The sequence below is a fragment of the Nematolebias whitei genome, chromosome 17 (genome assembly GCF_014905685.2).
Source record: "Nematolebias whitei isolate Nwh7 chromosome 17, NemWhi1, whole genome shotgun sequence".
NCBI classification, from domain to species: Eukaryota; Metazoa; Chordata; class Actinopteri; order Cyprinodontiformes; family Rivulidae; genus Nematolebias; species Nematolebias whitei.
Genome location: NC_056514.1, coordinates 31,611,031 through 31,632,118, shown reverse-complemented (window position 1 = coordinate 31,632,118; position 21,088 = coordinate 31,611,031). Strand labels below are relative to the sequence as shown.

Here is a 21,088-nt window from a genome sequence, read left to right as displayed (position 1 = left end):
ATAAATCTGTTGAGAGAAGCTGTTTTAGTTTAAATATTACAGATGTTTTATGTAAACCACAATGATGTATAAACATATTTATGTAGCTATTGCACTCGTGGGTTAAAAAACTAGGGAATGACGCTCCGATCGAGCGTCATCAGACATTCCTTTAAGACAGTTTGGAGAGTGAAGCTCATCCATCACCTTGATGTTCATGCAATGCTAATGCCATCAGTGCAGAGGAGAATAACATTAACTGTTTTGTGTCTCTGTCAATGGCGTTGCATTGTTTTTGCTCTTGTGTTCATTATGTTCAGTTTTCTTATGTTAGAACTCTTTTGCGTCACTTTGCATTGAACTTTATATATTTGGGTCACACATGGATTGCATTTATTTATTTTTTGTGGCCTAGCTGTGTGTCTTTTAGCTCTTTTGTGGCATATATTCACATTTTGGTGATTTTGCGTTCCAGCTGTTTCACATTTAAAATATTTTAGGTCACTTTCTGGACCCATTGTGCCTCATCCCCCTTCTATTTTATTTTTTTATTTATACCTCAGGATTTATTATTTCATAGCTTTTTTGAGGATTAGTTTGATGCTTTCAATACAAATACACATATTCAGAAACTGCCAAAAGCTGTGGAAATGTGCCTAAGGTGCCCGTTTTATAATCTGAACTAAGCCGTCCATCTTGTTAAAAATTACTAACAGTCCTTAGTTTAAAAGAAGTTTAAAGCTGCTGAAACATCACACTATGAATAAATCATACATGGAAATTATTTGATCTTCAAGTCTCCAGATGTCAAATAAAAACTTGTGACATGAAAGGAGAAACATCCAGTAGGAAGATACGACTTTCTGAAATGTGGCAGGATTACACATTATAGTGAAAGCCATGTGTTTCATCCCTGTGTGGATCCTCTTGGATTGAATACAAATGGAAACTAGATAAATTGCATTTCCTGAAAAAATGCAGTGTAGATGCTTAATGCAGAAGAACTTGCTGAAAAAACAGCTGAAATCAGCTAAAAACATGCTGCAATGTAACTGAAACGAAAGAACAAGCCTTAATTAGCCGAAGAAAGAAGAAAGAACACATATTCGCTGAATTGTGTTTAAATAAGCAGAAAAGAGCACAGAAATTAGGAAATTAGCTAAAAAAAGTCGGAAATTAGCAAACAAAAAAAGCTGAAAAGTAGCTAAAAAGGCAAAAAGAAGCTTAAACTACCAGAAAGAGCGGAAAGAGCTGAAGTAAGCTAAAAAAAAATGTGGAATTAGCCAAAAAGGCTAAAATTAGCATAAAACAGCTAAATAGTAGGTGAAAGAGCAGAAAAATCTGAAACTAGCAGAAAAAAAGCTGAAAGGAGCATAACAAAGAGAAATTACCACAAAGAAGTTAATTAGATTGAAAGTAGCAACAATTAACCATGAAAAACTTGAATTTATCTGAAAACAGCTGAAATTAGCTAAAAAAGCTAAAAAGGCAGCTGAACAGGTAGAACAAGTTTATAGTAGTAATAGAAAGCAGATAGAACATGTTTGCTCAATTAGGCTGAAAGAAGCAGACATGAGCACGAAAAAGTGGAAATTATCTAAAAATACTGAAATAAGCTTAAAAAAAACCCAGCTGAAAAGTAGCTAAACTAACACAAAAAGAATGAAAGACAGAAAGAGCTTAAATGACAAGAAGAAAGTGGAAAGAAAACATTTGAATTGAAAAAAGTTGAAATGAGTGCAAAAAATGTGGAATTAGCTGAAAAGTGAAAATTAGCATAAAACAGCTAAGTAGAGCTGAAATAACAGAAAAAAAATAACTTGCAAAAAAAAGCTGAAAAGATCATAACAAGCTGAAATTAGCAAAAAGAAGTTAGAAAATTCACAAAAATTTTATAGTTAGCAGCAGAAAGAATCTGAAAGGAGCACAAACAGATGAAAAAACAGCTGATATTAGCTGAAAGTAGCTGAAATAAGTTGAATATTGCACAAAGAAGCTGAAAGAAGCTGAACCAGAACAAAATGTGAAAGTAGCAGTAAAAGGTTGTAAACATATCTAAAGATCTGAAGAATGTAAAATGAGCTCAATTCATTTTCTATGAGAAAAAAAAATGTCAGAAAAGCCTAAATATTAAAAAAAAACTGAAGTTGCACCAACAACAAAAGTCATAACAGAAAAAAGCTGAACGTTTTTTGATGTATGATTTGTTGAAACAGCTTGAAAACTGCTGGACGAGGATTGCGCCGAAAAATATACGGAAGAAAAATGGATCACAGTACTGTGAATGCTTCATAAACATTAACACAATAATGATTTAAGGTTTTGCAACATGGCGGGCAGTTGTGTGTGTGGTACTTGTTCGTTGTTACCTTTTCAGAACCTTTGCTGGTGTACTCACACACAATGTCCAGACCAGTATGGGGAGCCAAAAATTTGTGTTTAGTTTACGATTGTAGATGAACAGATGCTCAGATATATTCATCAATTAACACGGATTCCTCATTTTTCTGGACTGAATAAAACGTGCATTGAATTTAAGGAAATGCAAACGTGAGACGTCATTTATCTTTGACCCATCAAAATGAATGTGGTCATTTATTTACAGAATCAAAGTTTAACATCAAACATTTACAGTAATTTGGCAAATTATGAAAATAACAACAAAAGCAATCAATCAGGAAAAATCATACGGCCATGATTTTTCCGTTGCTTCACCACAGACATTTATGAAAACTGTACAATTATGATCTTAATCCACACGGCGGTGGATGAGCACTTTACACAGACATTTCTAAATATCTGGAAGAATATCTACTTGAGAGAGGAGTTTAAAGATGGGAAGGAAGTTAAAGGGAGTAAGGATGGTGTTTGAGGGAGAGTGTTGAACAGAACGGCACTCTCCGGGCTTTCTTCAGCTTCTTCCTTACAGTACACTTAGGTGGTGAAATCGACTCTTTTACCTGGAGATGTCTCAGGCGAGATTCCAATTAACGCACCCTTCAGCGTCTCCGTAGGATGCTGTTACTCGTCCGGAGTAGCGGCGAGATTCTGTCCGACACAAGCTCACCTCAGTGGAAAATGTTATAATCCCATGAAACTCGGAAGAGCTCTGTGGTCATGTCAGGGTCTTCCCGGCTCCCACAGCTACTGCCAGCACTAGGACATATCAGAACTGTCCGCGCCGCCGAACTTCTCCAAACCCACAGAACTGGGCTTCTCCGCGCAGAACTGAACTCATCCCAACTCTCACAGAACTGTGTAGACCAGGAAGTACCGACATTTTAAAGAGCTCTTTTCCCGGTTCATTTGGGAGTCTTCCCATTGGTCAGAACCGACCAGACGGGGTGTGTTTTGTGACGTAAGAGGTTAGAAGACAGCAAGAATTGTTATGGAACAGATCAGAAATGTTCTCAGAGACATAGAGAGTTTTGTTTTGGCGAGTTTTAGAAACAGGTGCCAAAACCCCCCTGTTGACGTCTGAGAGGATGTAAACAAGACAGTTGTTCCAACACATGTCTGCTTCGACTCCTGACCTTGAAAACGTACACTTGCTCATTCTAAGACAGAAGTCAGAAAATGCATAAAAATCTGTAACAGACCTTAACATGAATTCTAACTCTGCATAAGCAATCAAAAATCATTACACTGTTTCACAGTTAATAAAGTTGATTAGTTCACTGCAACATCTAAAATGGTTTGAACTAAGACACTTTAATTATCAACGTTTGTAAAATAGTAATGATAATAAAAAAGAGAGTGTTCTTTTCACTTGAATTTTCAAGAAAGAAAGTCTCAGGATGGGTGAACCTGTATTTCTGGATTCAAATCAATGAAATGACAGTTTCTGTCCCACAAGGTTCTTAAGGTCAAGGGTCCCGACCTTAGGTCAGTTTTGACATCAGGTTAGGTTCACTACACGATCAGGGTAAAACTACAGAAGTGAATGAGTCAATATATCTTAGTAAATTCTGCGTATGTTTGTGTGTGTGTGTGCATCTAATCTTGCATCGTCTGCCTTCTTTTTAGTTCTGAAGATGTTTAAAATATGTTATGATGGCTAAGATTAAGCTTTTGTGAACTACCAGCTTGAGTCCAAAAGATTGTAAAAGCAGGCTTAAAGGGTTAAATACTCATGTGTGCAGGTTTTATTGCCACAGTTAACAACTATATTTTCTCATTTTCTACATATTTAGCACATTTTGCAATTTGTTCAAAGGAAATTTAATTTAGTCTAAAATTATGTCTGCTTTATATTCCTTGCTTACATTGTCTTTTGCACATATAATTGTCTTTTACCAGGTTTTTAATTTTTTTCAAAGCTTGCATGTCATAAACATATTAGTCTGGTAAACAATACAACGAGGCAAAGGTGGACAATGATGTATTTGCCTGTGTGTGCATTTGTTAACTTTGTGCCTGTTTGTTATTAAAATATCTCATAAAGCCAATATCATTTGTAATAAAGCTCTCAGACAGTAATGATATGATATACATCCACAACTATTACAGTTTGGAGTCAACCTGATTTAAAGTCCCACTAAAGTATGAAAGTACTGTACTTCCAGTACTGCAATACGGGATGCCCAAACTCACACGTATTCTGCAAAAGAGAATTCCATTGCTCGTCTTGCACTTCTGGGTGCTCATTAGTTAATGCAGTCCTGGCAGTGTGACAGCGACATGTGCACCATGTGCTGCATGTACAAACAGACCGGCTCTCAATCTGAAATTCTTCCTCTGAAGTTCCACTGCTGCGCTCCAGCCGTTGGGCCGCAGAGATTTTTCACACGTCAGCTCTGATTTCCCCATTTGGCTCTCGTCAGATAACATCCAGTACAGCGTGAAGAGGCGAGAGGTCCTTCCACAGAGAGCTGTGTTTCGAGAGCACCAGCTCAGTTTCTGCAGTCACTTAAATACGGGCATTTGTTCAAACTGTTTGCAACTCCCTTCCAGCATGAAAGAGAAGAAGAAGAAGAGACACGCACAGCCTTCTTCACTTAGGAATAACTTTGTGTGTTATTTCCAAAATATACACTTGCCAGCAAAACCTTTGAAACCTTTTGCATCAATACCAGCAAATAATTGGTTTTAAATTTAGTCTGTATCTTAAAAATAGTTTGTAAGGGTACATATACTTCACTTTCTTTTATCTTTTTCTCCTATCTGCTGATCCCTTCTTCAGGGGTCACCACAGCAAACTAACTCGCCCACATCCATCCACGTAGACTTAGCAATTGTTTTTATGCTGGATGTCCTTCCTGACACAACCACAGGCCACCGAGCTACCACAGCCCTCTGCGTGGAGAGCTGCTATCAAGGGCACCCAGGGGAGAAGATGGTGGGGATTAAGGCTCAAGGGTCCAGATTAGGGAAAATGAGGATATAGACATGCACACCCAAGGTGTTTCACCAATCCCACCCACATTTTGATGTTGTCGGTCTGGGAAGTTGAACCGGCGACCTTCTGATCACAGGCCCACCTTCTCTAACCTCTGTGCCACCATTCCTTCAAGAGTACATATACTATTTATCATATATTGGGCAACTGTGGCTGAGTAGTTAGAGCAGTCGTCCTCCAATGCAAGAGTTGGGGGTTTGATTCCACTGGCAGTCACATGCCAAAGTGTCCCTGAGCAAGACACTGAACCCCTCATTGCCTCCAATGTGTGTCCCATCTGTCATAGTCAGCGGCCATCGCTGCCAATCCTGCCATACTCCTGCCTTCATGCTCCGTGTCACCTGCCCCCTCATACCATAGTTTCTGTTTCCCTGTGTTGTTTTGCCTATCACCCATCTCTCAGCTCAAGCCTGCTCCTGTCACCCCATGTCACCCCTCCCTTTCTCCTCCACAGCAATCAGCACTCATCAGCTTCACCTGTTTACCTTCCTTTATAAGCTGCACGCCCACAACCAACCAGTGCTGAATTATTACACCTCTCATGGTCCCTAATAGTGAAGTCTTTCATAGTATCTTGTTTCATGCCTTGTATCCTTGCCTTGACCCCTCACCTGTACCACAGATTCCTTGCCTTGCCTGCCCTTATTCGGATTTGGATTCTTTGCTCTGACCACGGTATTCAACCCTGCTTTTCTCCTTCGACAACTTTCCCTATGGATCACAAATTGGCTCTGGTTTCTGCTCTCAGCCTCCCCATGCTTGACCTCTTCTACGACTACTGGACCATGAATCTGGATTGCCCCACAGACCACGAACAGCTTCAGCCTGCTCTGCCGCTGCAGCTCACTATTCACAAGCGACGTCACTGGCACCAGTGAGACAACAGCACCTGCCACGTACAGACTGAGAAGGTCAGTGACTTTTGCTATAACCACAGAATCTCCTCGTCCTCACCAAACTCAATAACCTCTCCATCTTTAAAGATTGGACTCCCGCCTGGACCCTGAAATCAGCAACCAGCAACCAAATTAATGAAGACTGTTCTTGTTTTTTGCACTCCTGTGTCTGGCTTACTGATAATCTGCAACCCGCTCGTGACACCATCGGTGTATGAACGTGATAACGCACTGATTAATCTCTGCATAGATCTAGCAGAGTGCTGCATGAATGGGTAAATGAGAGCACAGGTTGTAGTGTAAAGAGCTTTGAGTATCTTGATAAGATAGAAAGGTGCTATATAAGTACAGTCCTTCTACCATTTATTGAAATTCTGATTTAAATGTACACTTTCATTTCTAAATAATCATTAGAAAAATCTTGCACGTTTTCACTTCTTGCACTTTTTCAACATTTTCATAAAACCTGTCCTTGTTTTGTGGTCAGTGCTATTTTCTTTGTATTTAGGGTCAACTAGTAGAAGTTAGATGACAAACTAATGTGTAAAAATACGTACATGTGAAAGTATTAGCAGTCAAAATCATAGACCAACAAAACATGGTAGCACGTGTTGCTATAAATCTTTTCTAAAACTATAAAGCAAGAACTGATTTTTTTCTTTTGGCTGTACCACAGTGAACTAACTCACACGAACATATGACAATTGTTTTTATGCCAGATGCCCTTCCTGACACAACCACAGACCACCGAGCTACCAGAGCCCTCTGTGCGGAGCAGAGAGCTGCCATCTAGGGCGTTTAGGGGAGCAGACAGTGGGGGTTAGCGCCCAGAGTGCAGCAAATGAGGGTGGAGACAGGCGCACCCAAGGTGTTTCACCTTAACGTCCCATATTTTGATGTTGTCAGTCCGGGGAGTCGAACAGGTGACCTTCTCTAACCTCTGTGCCACCACTCCCTGAAGCAAGAACTGAGAGTAAACCCATATTTTGGATACAACTCAACTTCTGGTCATCTTCACCCATCGCTCACTTAGGCTAGCATGTTCTACTCACACAAAGAGAGAATGAAAACGTGCACAACTCTTTCCATCTGGCAGTTATGAAGTGTGTAGCTACCGTTCTTTCCCTTCATCCTTCATCCCTATACATTTTTTTATGCCTATCATCGTCCTCACCCTGTTTTATCCTGTTCATCGATCCCTTTTAGGTCTGCTTGCTTTCAGCAAAGATACTCCAGAGTGTCATACAGAGCCTGCATCATCTGATTCAGTTCAATCCTTTCAGTTGAAGATCAATCCAGAGCGCCTTACTTTCATATCATCTTTATCCTTTATCCATACCAAGATCAATCTAGAGGGTCCGACATTTACCAGAATGTTTGCTCTCTGAGACAGAACTCCCCTTCATCCTGGCCACCAAGCATGAGACTCTTCAGAAGAGATTAAACCTTCAGATTTACTCAATTTCACATCCTTACGTCCTTTAACAAAGTTTGATGTGGTGCAGTTCCTGCTAGTGAAATATGTTATAACAGTAGAGCAGTGGAAAAAGCTGGTTCAGCCATTTGAAACTTATTAAAATGCTTGTTTACCTGGGGGAGGAAATAACAGCAAGGGGAGGTATTCAAACAGAGACAGCGTTACGTTTTGTTGCGAAAACTGGAATCCAGATGTTATTTTGATGCAGACTCTGTTTCATTCATAAGATTGGGAAAAATATCTAATGGTAGCAACCTTTATGTAACAAGGCATCTTGTTACACCGCAATAGATAATAAAGGGTTGATGTGGCACTGGAATTATCCAGATCAGTTTGTTTAAATAATGTAAAAAGACACTGGGTCAATGGAAACTTGCAGTACCAAAAGGTGATTATACAAAGTACTTGTACCTGATGTCAGAACAGTTTAAAAAAGGCTGAGCAAATTTATCAACCACCAGACAATGCATTACAAGGAATGGATGCCTTTGATTTATAGAGTAGATGTTGCAACATTTTGCACCTTGACCTGTACAAGAGTAATAGTTGAAATGTGGTTAGCTTAGATTTCTACGTTTTTATATTTGTTCCTCAACTTTTTGAGCCTTTCGTTTCAAACTAAACTGCATAGACTTGACATCTTGTCTAAAATCTGCTGAGAGACTGACGTCAGAAAGATAACAGCCCTGGGTTCTGGCTGGGACATTTTATGAACAGACTTTTTGGTACTTGAAGGCTTAAAATGCCCCCCAAATAATCTTTAAATATTAATTATGCATCAAAACGTTTAACAATTGTTTTGTTTTTACTCAGAAAAGTGTTTGTATGGTCATTTTGAGTCTGTTTTTTTTATTTTGAATTGAAGTTTTATTGACAGATCAATAGTCCCAGTGCTGCAAATTTACCTCACCTTCTATTCTGGAGAAGCACATTATTTTAGTACTGTATTTTTTGGACTATAAGTCGCACTTAAAATCCTTTAATTTTCTCAAAAATCAACAGCGAGCCTTATAATCAGGTACGCTTTATGTTTTAATTCTGGTTGTGCTTACTGATGCCACTGATGCTTGCAACTTTTTAAATTTAGAGTTTAAACAGCACGTATCTGATAACAAACAGAATTTCCTCAAGGCAGTTTCAGTTTTTGTCGTTTGAGAAATGGAGATCCAACACTACGCAGAATAAGTCATAATGAGTAAACAAAAACTTTATTACTTCCTAATTTTCTTTTCCTGAGCTAAATATTTGATCAAGTTAATTAAAAGCAAGAAGCTGCTGGATGAAGGAATGCGAAGAGTGAAAAAGCTCATTGAAACAAGCCTTTAACATCCAGACTCAAGCCACTGTACAAAATGTGAAGATAGCTGTAGCAGCGCTACTCATGATGCATAAAATTATCATAACAGGACATTTTGTCTTTCTCTTTATCTAGAATGTCCTCCCCTAGGACTGGAGACATTAAAGATCAATGATTTCCAGCTTCATGCTTCGTCCACAAAACGCTACGGCCTTGGAGCGCACCGAGGTCGCCTTAACATTCAGGTAAGAGAGAAAATTGAAGTGCTGGTGCAGCTCAGCCGAGCTCAAAGGATTTGTTGGGGCTTGTAGTGAAAATTAGCAGATCTCACTTTTACTTGGAGGCTTTGATGTTTCCTAGAGTCATCTTCTTCACCCACCAAGAAGCAATGCAAAAAAAAATATGTAATTGAGAAGAGTGTGTTTTTCAAGGTCAGCATTGGTTTAATGTCGTATTCAAACTAGGGATGGGACCGATCCGATCCAGTATCGGTATCGGCCGATACTCAGATATAGGTATCAGGATCGGAAGTAAAAAAAAGTGGATCGGTGCATCCCTAATTCAAACATCACCTAAAGATATGAGCTGTGGAAAGTGACTTTATTTTCATTGTCATATATTTTCAGCGTCCTCCTTATTTTAATACACAAAGTGAAATAAATGGTTGCCATCAAACTCATCTTTAAACTAAAAGAGATGGTTCAATTCTTTTGAAGTGGGGTTATGTGGGAGAGTTATGAATAATTATTATCTTATCTGTTACAGATGGCTCTTTGAATGACTTTAGTTTGGAGAAATGGAGAAATAAAATTCAAGTCTAGCCAAATTAACAATTTAGAGGCTAGTCTGAGACACAAAGTGAATTTCTGCTGTCTTTGTTCATTCAGCCTTTATTAATACAGATTAGTCTCATTGAGTCACAAGAACTTAAAACAACTACAGTATCAAAGGTGTCAAAGATCATGCAAAACTATTTTATAAAAAATGTCACTCCGTCCACTTTTACCTTACAAAGGTATTTTGTCATAAATACTTTGTATGATATTCCTGTGATAAGTGCCCCCAAAATGTAGATTCCAATATAAGTAACTACTTAAAAACAAAAGGTAAACACTTATAAAATTGAGATAACAAAAGCCACTATGAATTGTTTCAGATTGGATTTGTTTTAAAATCTACTTTATTCATGGCCATCGACATGGAGCATAAATAGAAACTAGACTGGAACCGTGAAGTTGAAGCCTCAATGGACGAACGCCCCTTTGTGCTTGAATTTTTTTCTGCCACTCCAACTTGGCTGACTACAAAGCAACAATAAAATAAACACATTAGACATTTTTTCAGGTGTTTTTGTTTATTCACGTCATTTGTTTCTTGTTGTTGTATGTTCAAATAATATATATTTTAAATATGCTTAGTTTCATTTGACACTTGAGACTTGACAAAGTGTCCGTTACACTGTGATGGACAGTATGACAGCTAATTAGTGGGTTGGGAGGGAATGTAAGCAGGACTTTTATATCTACAGTCCTTGGACTTTGGCTCCAAAAATACATTGTCAGCACCTGTAAAGCAGGTCCTGCTAGCTTCAGGTTTGGACAGTGGAAGTTAAAGTAATTTAATTCATTTTTATTCATGTTGATAGTCGTGGCCCCTCCCAAACAAGCCATTAGTCAGCTTTTCTCCTCTGATCTGAGCTTGTCCAAAAAGCTATCTACAACAAGTAAGATATTGTTTACACTTTTTCCTCAAAACCCTGTTTCAAAATATCTGGATTGTCATTTTGACAACAACAAAAAAAATGTTTAGGAGAATTGGTATTTCCTGTTGTTTGTGCTTCAAGGGTACTTGGCTGCACACATCTGCACACAGCTCATCTCTGCCAAAATAACTGTCTCCAAATCCACTCGCACAATTAATAAAGCACACAAACCCATGTTCTTAATTCAGTCAAGAGGCACCAAACAGCAAAACAAGGAGTTAGCTTTCTGCTGTGTATGAGCCCATGTGGGTCTAAGTAGAATGATCAATGGAGGACAGGAATCGTGTAATACACAGAAAACAGATGAGTTTGTTGATTCAGGCCCGTCTCCAATGCATTTAGTTTATTTTCACTTTTGTATTTGGCTGATTCTGTTTACATTCCAGACACCAACACTGCTGGAATAAATGACCTAATATAAAGATACAGCAGGGAAGATACTAATTACCCACATTTCTGCTAAATGGTGCAGTAATCCCAACAATTGTTGCTTAATTAATCTTTAAACAAAGGCAAAAATAGTTTTTTGAATTGATCCATAAACTTAAACAGGGATGTCTTGTTTACATTTGGCAATCAGTCAGTCATCTGTGGAGTCGAGTGCATTTCACCATTTTCCTCGTGTGTAACATGTTTAGTGTTGAACCCAGAGTGCAGATTGACACGAGGAACTCGAGGGTAATGTAAAGAAAACTGATTTATTTAACAAAGACACAAAAACAAAAAGTTGGCGTGGTAGCGAAACTTACGAAAACCACGAGAATACAGAGGAAGCTGAACATGAGAGCCTGGGAAGCACAATCCACGGACAAGGGGCAAACAGAATAAGATGTTATTTAAAGACTAGGAATGACAGGGAATGACAAACACCTGGGGAGGATAATCAAGAGCAGGTGAGAGTGGGAGGAGCAGGAGCTGGCAGAGAAACACTGGAAAAACAGACTCGGAGAACTGAATAAAAACAATCAGAAATAATCACAAAGCACACAGATATGACAGTGTGATGCTTCTGAACTGCAGTGGACACAGCTAAGCAAAATGTCATCTTTGCTAACCCATACTCTGCTAGCTAAAACGTTAGCTTACCACTATTGCTAACACTAAGACGACTGTCACTCAGTCTGCGTCACGTCATCACCTCCTTCCAGATGAAGCCACGTCGACCAATCACGTCTTGCCACGTGTAATCATAGGTCTTTTACACACCTAATAGTCCGGTAGACTCGGTTCAATTGGGGACCAAAATTTGGAACATCTGTTTACATTTTCAGCTGGTGCGGTTTGCATTCACACTGCACTGAGTCAATCGAGCCAACGGAAACGACACATAAACCTCTGAAGAAGACATTGAGCGCAACTTACTTTTAGAAATAAAAACAAAAACGGAGTGGCGTCAGATTTTAGCGGTTTTAGGATTTCTGTTTTTGTCTGTGGATCATGTGCCTAAAAACATTTTCAACAATGGACTCAGTATGAGTGAAAGATGAGGCAGAAGACCATGGAGAATGTTGTTTTTCTCACAAGGTGGCTGAGACGGCTCCGTGTGAGGTATGAGAAATGTTAATTTGTTTTTGGTTGTATTTACCCAGAATGCCCTGCGCTGTAGTCAACTTCCTGCTTTTAGAGGGGTCTCCGTCTGCTAGCATTCACAATGCATTCGAACTGCGCCAGAGTTCACTTCAACCAAACCGAGACCTAATGTAGGTATTTAGGCGGACCAGAGTTTGCTTTTTTGGTCCGCGTCAGAGTTCAGTTGCGCATTCACACTTCCCCAAATGAACCGGACTTTCTAGGCAAACGGACTAGTTTGATTAAAGTGGACTAAACAGGGCTGTTGTGAATGCATCCATAGTAAGCCAATAGAGTGCCTAATGAACACTTGAGACAGGAACAAGTTGGTGAGTTTTGTTAGTGGACTTAAACCTAATTTATCAGAAGCTAATCCTGCTAACAGTTTCCAAAGTTAGTAAGCATAAACGCTAATCCGCTAAACGAAGCGTTAGTTCTGCTCTTAGCTGTTAGTGGATTAGTGGAACTGTGTTCACCACTGGTTCTGAAACAACTTGTTCAGGTTCAGTTTATTAAACTTAATTAAAATGGTGCACTCAGAAAGTCTCATAGTTAACATCAGAGTGAAAACTAAACCACAAGTCTGAGAGAATTACTCTGGACCTGAAAGAAAGCATTCAGTTAAGGCCCAGATTAGCGTGAGGATTTCTGCAGAGTTCCAGAAGCCTCTGTCACATAAAACTGAATAAAACTTGGAACCAAACTCAGACTTCCTGGATTATGTTGACTAACTAAGGCTAGAAGCAGGGAATGAAGGGGGTTGGTCAAAACAGGACCCATCAATTCATTGGTTACTTTAAATAAGATCCACTTTTTGGTGATGGGTGAGGAAGAACAAGCTTTGGTGCAGTCAGATCTTTAAGGTAAAGCCAATAGGTTTTCCACTTCCTCAATAAAAACTGCATCAAAACCTTACAGAAAATTCACCAAATGACACCTGGCTGTTTCTAACACCATGAAAAGAAAAGAAAAAAAAAATCCTGTTAACGATGAAGAAAGATTGAAGTTTAAAAGTGGAAGCAACCTATCATTAAGCAAAATCTTATCCTTATAACCTCCACAGGAAAGCATTGTGATGACTTTATGCTGTAAATGTTTTGTGTGTGTGTGTGATAAAGATTGCATAAAGATAAAACTTTAAAAACTTAAAACTTTTATCTGAAGGCCAATAGTCATGAAAGGAGTAATTCCAAAAATGTAACTTATCCAGAGTGCTCAAATGAAGACTAGCATCTCAAAAAGAAAATGAAATTAATAAAACAGAAGATGTGCTTCAGATAAACTCTTCTCAGGTCCACAAGTGACCTGGCAAGGGTCTAAATTAAACTAATTGCTGAACATCTCTGGTGAAGCCTGATAAAGGTGCACTGCTGCTTCCTGTTCAGCCTGTTGGAGCCTAAACGTTTCTCTCTAGAAGAAAAGGGGGGCACCCAAAGAGAAGCTTTACTAAACTTTAAGGGTTATTTTCTATAATACTCAAGGTCATTCACAAACTAATGATGGAAAAAGATAATTTGAAAATAAATTAGGAGGAAAAAACGAGAAGGAATTTGAAAAACTTGGAAAAGCGAGAAAGGTTTGTGCACAGTTTTCAACTCGTGCAGCAAAAATAGCACTATATTAAACAACTAAAGTATAAATTAAACATATTTTTTGTATAAACTAATAAATTCTGAACAGTTTTTACACTTGGTTCTTGATTGGCATCCAAAGGCAAATGCTTTCGTGCATGTGATTTAAATTTTTAAAGACACATTGTTATGTTGACAGGCTACAGAATATTAAACATAACTTTCTTGGCAGGTCAGTATTTGGAAATTTCATCCATCACTGAACAACAAACCAGTGATTCCACATATTCTGGCTGCAACAGGCTCAATAAATCATTTGCTTTTGCACATGTTAATATGTTTCACCTTTTTTGGGGGTAATTCCCATTGTTGCACAAGAACTAAACAAGCTGTTTAACTTAAAACCCCTTCCAAGTTGTCGATGTGTAAATAAGCGCAGGTTAAAGAGATAGTTAAAATCTTTTGAAAGGGGGTTTTCGAGAAAGTTATGAACAATGCCTTACTTGTTTTAGATCTCTTTGAATGACCTCAGTTTAGGAAAGTGCAGATTATTTCTAAACTGACTGGCAAGCTAATAGCTATTCCAAGCAAAACCAAGACCAAGTGTATTGCTGTCATTTTAAAACAACTCCATTCACTCATTAAATGGTAATGAGTGCATAGAGACGTGACAGTTATGATAAGGAGATCATATTATGCTCAGCGTCTGCAGCAGTTACAGAATGTCATGAATATTTCTGAGGGTTGAAGATGAACAAGAAATCAGGCTGAACTTGTGCTAAGGTATGCTCATATTAAAGACTAATTCTGTAATTATCACCGGTGGAACATGACAAGATGTCTTAAAATGTTTTTTTAGATATTTATCTGTTGCAAAAAAAACTAACAAAAAAACAAAACAGAATTGCTACTGTTTTAGGGGAAAACCCATGCAGTATATTAAAAATGCAAACCTAATTTATAGCTCCAACAATGTTCAGTCAGGTCATCTGGACGATTTCTGTTTTTGCTGAGGCGTTTCGTCCTGCATCCAAAGGACTTCCTCAATCCGAGAAGCCACCAAACAAAACTGATTCCCACAAACAGCATACTCCATAGTGGAAAAAACAGTTTGCTGGTGCTAAGATGGCCTCTGGGGGATGAAACGTCTCAGCAAAAAAAGGAACCATTCAGATGACCTGACTGAACATTGCTGGATTTTATACCTGGGTTACTGTGCATGGACTTTGGTGTTTTTAACCACTTTGGCATGACTCCAATAATTCTCAGTCTGGTCATCTGGACAGTTTCTTTTTTATAGAGACGTTTTGCCCTTTATCCTGAGGGCTTCATCAGCCATCATCACTTAAGAAGTTTACTGTTTGGTGGGGAAACAGTTTACTGGAACTCCTCAAACTGATGAAGCCCTCCAGATAGAGGGCGAAACGTTTCTATAAAAAAGAAACTGTCCAGGTGACCTGACTGAGAATTATTGGATTTTGTACCTGGATGATTGAGCATGAACTTTGTTCACTTTGGCATGACAGTCTCAGAGGAGTTAACAAGGAAGATGGCGAGCCCCGGAGAAGAGGGCAGGCCCCAGAGGCCATCTTAGCACCAGCAAACTGTTTTTTTTCCACTATGGAGTAATTGTCCCTTATTTATCGTGGGGATCCGTATCCTGAGGGATCTGTATCCTTAAGCCCCATGATAAGTGAAAAACCGCAGAGTAGGAATTGTAGTACAAGTAAGTAGTAGTTCATTTTAGTATTTATATATATTTGCAGGCATAATGTTTCTAAATGCTTTAAAAGAGCACAGCATGACATGAAATCAGCTCTCTGCTTCCGACTGCTCTCTGCCAGCACTCTCGGCCACGCCCACTTCTCTGCTGCAGAGCAGAGATATGACACGCTGCAGCAGGAAGCTTCTCCTGCAGCTGTGGGCTGCACACAGATTCAGCAGGTGCTAAATCATTTAAAATAATTTATTTTGAATAAAAATTCCATGCCGATCATGCGGCTCATCCATCAAGCAGCCAATTGTGTCATGTCCAATCTCACTTTGAAAAACCGCGATAGAGTGAGTCTGCGAAAAACCAACCGCAAAGTAGCAAGGGTCTACTATATGCTGTTTGTGGGAATCAGTTTTGTTTGGTGGCTTCTTGGATTGAGGAAGTCCTTTGGATGAAGGATGAAACGTCTCAGCAAATAAAAAAACGTCCAGATGACCTGACTGAACATTGTTGTCGGTAGATATTTCTACCGGGATTATTGCATGAACTTTGGTGTTTTGAACCAATTTATAGATGTTCTATAGCTTTCATGTTCAGTCCTTTTATTCAACATTACTCTGAGTTTGTAGCTGATTCAGCATATTTTTAGGAAGAGGAGTAAACAGCCAAGTTGACTTTTGCATCCTTTACCACCTCGACAGTCAATGTTTCGCTAAATTTGTCACAAAATTACCCATAATGTGTGTTGATTCAGGTATACAATCCTCCCTGACATGGTTCCTTCTGACCTACAGGCTGGCTTCTACGAAGACGACCTGTACGACGGGGCCTGGTGTGCAGGGAGGAATGACCCACTTCAGTGGATTGAGGTGGATGCTCGGAGGCTGACCAAGTTCACCGGGGTCGTCACACAGGGCAGGAACTCCCTCTGGTCGTGAGTAGGAAACCTGCGGGCGCGCATTATGAGTTACAGATTGTTGCACAGTCCAAAAGAGGAAGTCTTAGTTGATCCTGAGGAATAAATGAGGGGAATGTTTTTGTGTGCCGTGTGGTGTTGTCTTTCTGACGACTGGTTTGAGTTATTTTCTATACCCAGGCACATTTAAACAGGAAATATATAGCAATTTAAAACCAAATCTTCCATGTGCGGGCATTAAATTGCCTCATTCAAACCCAAACACAGTAATCTGCCAAATATCTAATTACATTTGGCACACATTTAAAATGGCATAGACATAAGCACCAGACAGATGGCAATAATTAATCCAGAACTCTGAATGACTTTAATTTTCCTTTAAAACCTTTTGGAAAATTTGACGTTATCAATTAAGAAAATTAAAAAGAAGCTTTTTCCTATTTCCCTTTGATGGAGCTAAACTTTCACTTGTTTTTGCTATTCTCTTAGTTTTTTGGGTTTTTTTTCCAGATTTTTTTTTTAACTGTTGGGTTCCTGACAGGGTTTTAAAATGTCATCTTGTGATGAGAAAAGATGAAGTTATAGTGGTTGTGATCTAACCTTGTAAATGACATTTTCTCAATACAATATATCTCTACACAATCTCACAGTGAGATCTAACAAGGTGTGATAAAGCTCTGAGTGTGTTTTATGAATGGATCTGCTACTACCACCACGCCAAATTTTAGCTCAATATCTGCAAAAATTAAAGTTATATTGGACCTTTTACTGAATATAAATTTGAAACATAAATCATAACTAGAGAAACTGCATTTCCTGCAAAAATGCAGTGTGAATGCTTAAAGCAGAAGAACTTGCTGAAAAACAGATAAATTAGCTAAATAAAGCATAGCTGAAATGGAAGAACAAGCCTATAGTAGCAGAAAATAATCAGAAAGAATATATATTTTCTGAATTAGGTTTAAATAAGCAGAAATGAGCACAACAATTAGGAAATTAGTTTATGAAAAAAAGTCTGAAAAAATAAAAATAGCTGAAAAGTAGCTGAAAAGGCAGAAAGAGGCTTAAACTACCAGAAGGAAGTCCAATGAAAATTAGCAACAATAAAAAAGTGGAATTAGCTGAAAATGCTAAAATTACCATCAAAAGAGCTAAAAGGTAGCTGAAAAGGCAGAAAAATTTGAAACTAGCAGACAACAGCTGAAAGGAGCATGAATAATTTAAGTAGACTGTGAGTAGCAGAAATTAACATGAAAAACTTGAATTTAACTGAAAACTGCTGAAATTAGCTTAAAACTGCTAAAAAGCTAGCTGAAACGTTAGAACAAGCCTAAATTAGTAGAAGAAAGCAGAAAGAACACGTGTTTGCCCAATTATCATGAAAGAAGCAGAAATGAGTACAAAATAGTGGGAATTATTTGAAGAAAAAAAAAGAAATTAGCAACAACATTAAAAAAACAGCTGAAAAATAGCTAATAAGGCAGAAAGTAGCCTAGATTTCCAGAAAGAAGTGGACAGAGCACATTTTTGCTGAATTAGGCTGAAAAAAGTTGAACAGGGTGCAAAAAAATGTGGACTTAGCTGAAAAAGCTAAAATTATCATAAAAACAGTTAAATAGTGGCTGAAATAACAAACTAGCATAAATAAGCTGAAAGGTGCACAACAAGCTGAAATTAACATAAATAAGTTAATTAGGCTGAAAGTAGCAGACGTTACCACAAAAAACTCAAATTTATCAGAAAACAGCTGAAATTAACTAAAGTGTTGGAAAAAAAGTAGCTGAAAATGTAAACGAGTTTTAAATTACCAGAAGGAAGCAGAAAGAACAATTTTGCCCAATAGGCTTAAAGAAGCAGAAATTAGCAAAAAAAAAAAAAAAAAAAAAGTGGAAATTATCTGAAAACACTGAAATTAGGGGAAAAAATAACAGCTGAAAAGTAGCTAAAACAGGAGAAAGACTTAAATTACCAGAAGGAAGTGGAAAGACCACACTTTTGGTGAATTTGGCTGAATAAGTTGAAATGGGTGCAAAAAATGATGAATTTGCTTAAAAGGCTAAAATTAGCATAAAACAGCTAAATACAACTGAAACTGCAGAAAAAGGTGACACTTGCATAAATAAACTGAAAGGAGCATAATAAGTAGAAATTAGCAGAAATAAGTCAGAAGAAGCACAAAAATTTTTTAGTTAGCAGAAAGACTGAAAGGATAATTAAACAGCTGGGAAAAAGCCCTGCTGAAATTAGCTGAAATTAGCTGAAAAAGTTAAAATTGCCTCAAGGAAGCTAAAAGAAGCTGAACAGGAACAAAATGTGAAAGGAGCAGTAAAATGTTGTATACAGATCTATGAAGGAAAATGAGCTCAATTAATTTCCTATGAGGAAAAAAGTGTCAGAAAAGGCTAAATATTTAAAAAAGCTAAAGTTACACCAATACTAAAAGTCATAACACTTTTCTCCTGAATGCGCTGAACATTTTGATATGTGACTTCTTGAAATAGCACAAAAAATTGTGGAACGAGAAAGATGTTGAAAAACATAAAGAAGACAAATCCATCACAATAGTGTGAATGCTTCATAAACCTTCACACAATAATCTAACATTCTGTGTACAAACAAAAGTTTAGGTTTATATTAATGATGATAATAATTGCTTAATTCAGCAAGAATTAATGTTTAAAGTCATCAGAGGTATCTGTTTGCTTGTTAAAGAGCAATCTTTACTTTTGGCACCAAATAGACAACACCTGGAATGCATCATTTACCGATGCTGCTGTAAAACTGTGCTACTCTACTGTGACACCAAGTGGTTTTCTATGGCTGCGCACTATATTTTTAAATTAGATGTGAACATGAATATAGACTAGTCCATGTCAACTCTAGTGTTCAATCAAATGCAATTAAAGAGAAGGCTTTGTGTCCTTCACATATTTTTCACCACAAGAGGATAAAACAGTTGCTGAACACCTCTGAAACCCAAGAAATAATTTTAACTAGAGAAACTGCATTTCCTTCGAAAATGCAGTGTGAATGCTTATTGTTGAATAACTTGCTGAAAAATAGATAAAATTAGCAAAAAAACAAACATGCTGAAATCTAGCTAAAATTGAAGAACAAGACTAAATTAGCAGAAGAAATAATATTTGCTGAATTAGGTTTGAATAAACAGAACTGAGCGAATATAGGTAAAAATAAGCTGAAATTAGCATGAAACAGCTAAATACTGTAGTAGTTGAAATAGCAGAAAAAGCTGAAACTAGCAGAAAAAAGCTAAAAGGAACATAACCAGCTGAATTTAACAGAAAGTAGTTAGGCTTAAAACAGCAGAAATTATGCTGAAAAACTCCAATTTATCTGAAAACAGCTTAAATTAGCTAAATAAAAATTGCTAAAAAGTAGCTAAAAGCATAGACCAAGCATATATTTGGAGAAAAAAGCAGAAAGAACACGTTTGGTTGAAAGAAAAAGAAATGAGCACAAAAAAGTAGAAATAATCTAATAAAAGATTAAATTAGCAACAACAAAAAAAAAAAACTGCTGAAAAGTAGCTAATCAAGCAGAAAGAAGCTGAAATTACAAGAAAGAAATGGAGAGAGCACATTTTTGCTGAATTAGGCTGAAAAAGTTGAAATTAATGCAAAAAATGTGGCATTAGCTGAAAAGGCTTACATTAGCATGAAAACATACTGTATAGTATATATGTATACATAGTAGCTGAAGTAGTTGAAAAAGCTGAAACTTGTAGAAATTAGCTGAAAGGTGCATAATAAGCTGAAATTAGCAGAAAGAAGTTAGAAGAAACACAAAAATGTTGTAGTTAGCAGAAAGAATCTAAAAGGAGCACAAAACAGCTGACAAAAACAGCTGAAACTAGATGAGTTTTTTTTTTTTTTTTACTTTGCACAAGGAAGCTGAAAGAAGCTGAACATTTTGAGACACAAAAATTCAATGTTTTGGGGTGTTTGAGCCAACAAAAGCAACACCCGGTACATTGAATTAGTTCAGTCAGACTGACTTTTATTTCTTTTTTTCCTGAACTGGATTATTTTAATGGCTTTTGGATACCCTCTTTGAACAAGGGATGCCTTATAAATGATTTATGAGCTGTGATTAATTGAATCTTTCATGTTCATAAAACCATTTGGTTGCCCTTTACAAATCAGCGATTACCCAATAAGAAGAATAAATTAAAGCTGCATGAATTATTAACCTTTTCACTGAAAGGCTTGATGTGACTACAGAAAAAAAAAAAGAACAAATAAGCCAATTTAAACAGATTCTACTGCAATATCCAATATTACTTGTGTAAATCAAAATACTATAACAAGCTTTTCCACGACTACCATCCATCATGTCTGCCACTTCAAATAATAAAGAATATTTAAGTCGATTTTAAAGCAGAGGGAAATAAATATCAATTTGAAAGGACCAAATGGGGCATATTTAACAACTTGTGAAAATTAATTGTTTTGTAGACTTTAAAAACACTTCAGTCTTTCTTTTTTTTTT

The 21,088-nt window shown here is 37.5% G+C and overlaps 1 protein-coding gene across 1 annotated transcript in view; it reads left to right on the top strand.

Annotated features, from left to right (window-relative positions):
• cpxm2 (carboxypeptidase X (M14 family), member 2) overlaps window positions 1–21,088 on the top strand; it is a 48,284-nt gene that overhangs the window by 7,320 nt on the left and 19,876 nt on the right. The window contains exons 3-4 of the mRNA XM_037691130.1: window positions 9,183–9,292; window positions 16,458–16,597. Coding sequence (XP_037547058.1) covers window positions 9,183–9,292; window positions 16,458–16,597 — 250 coding nt within the window. The remainder of the gene's footprint in view (window positions 1–9,182; window positions 9,293–16,457; window positions 16,598–21,088) is intronic.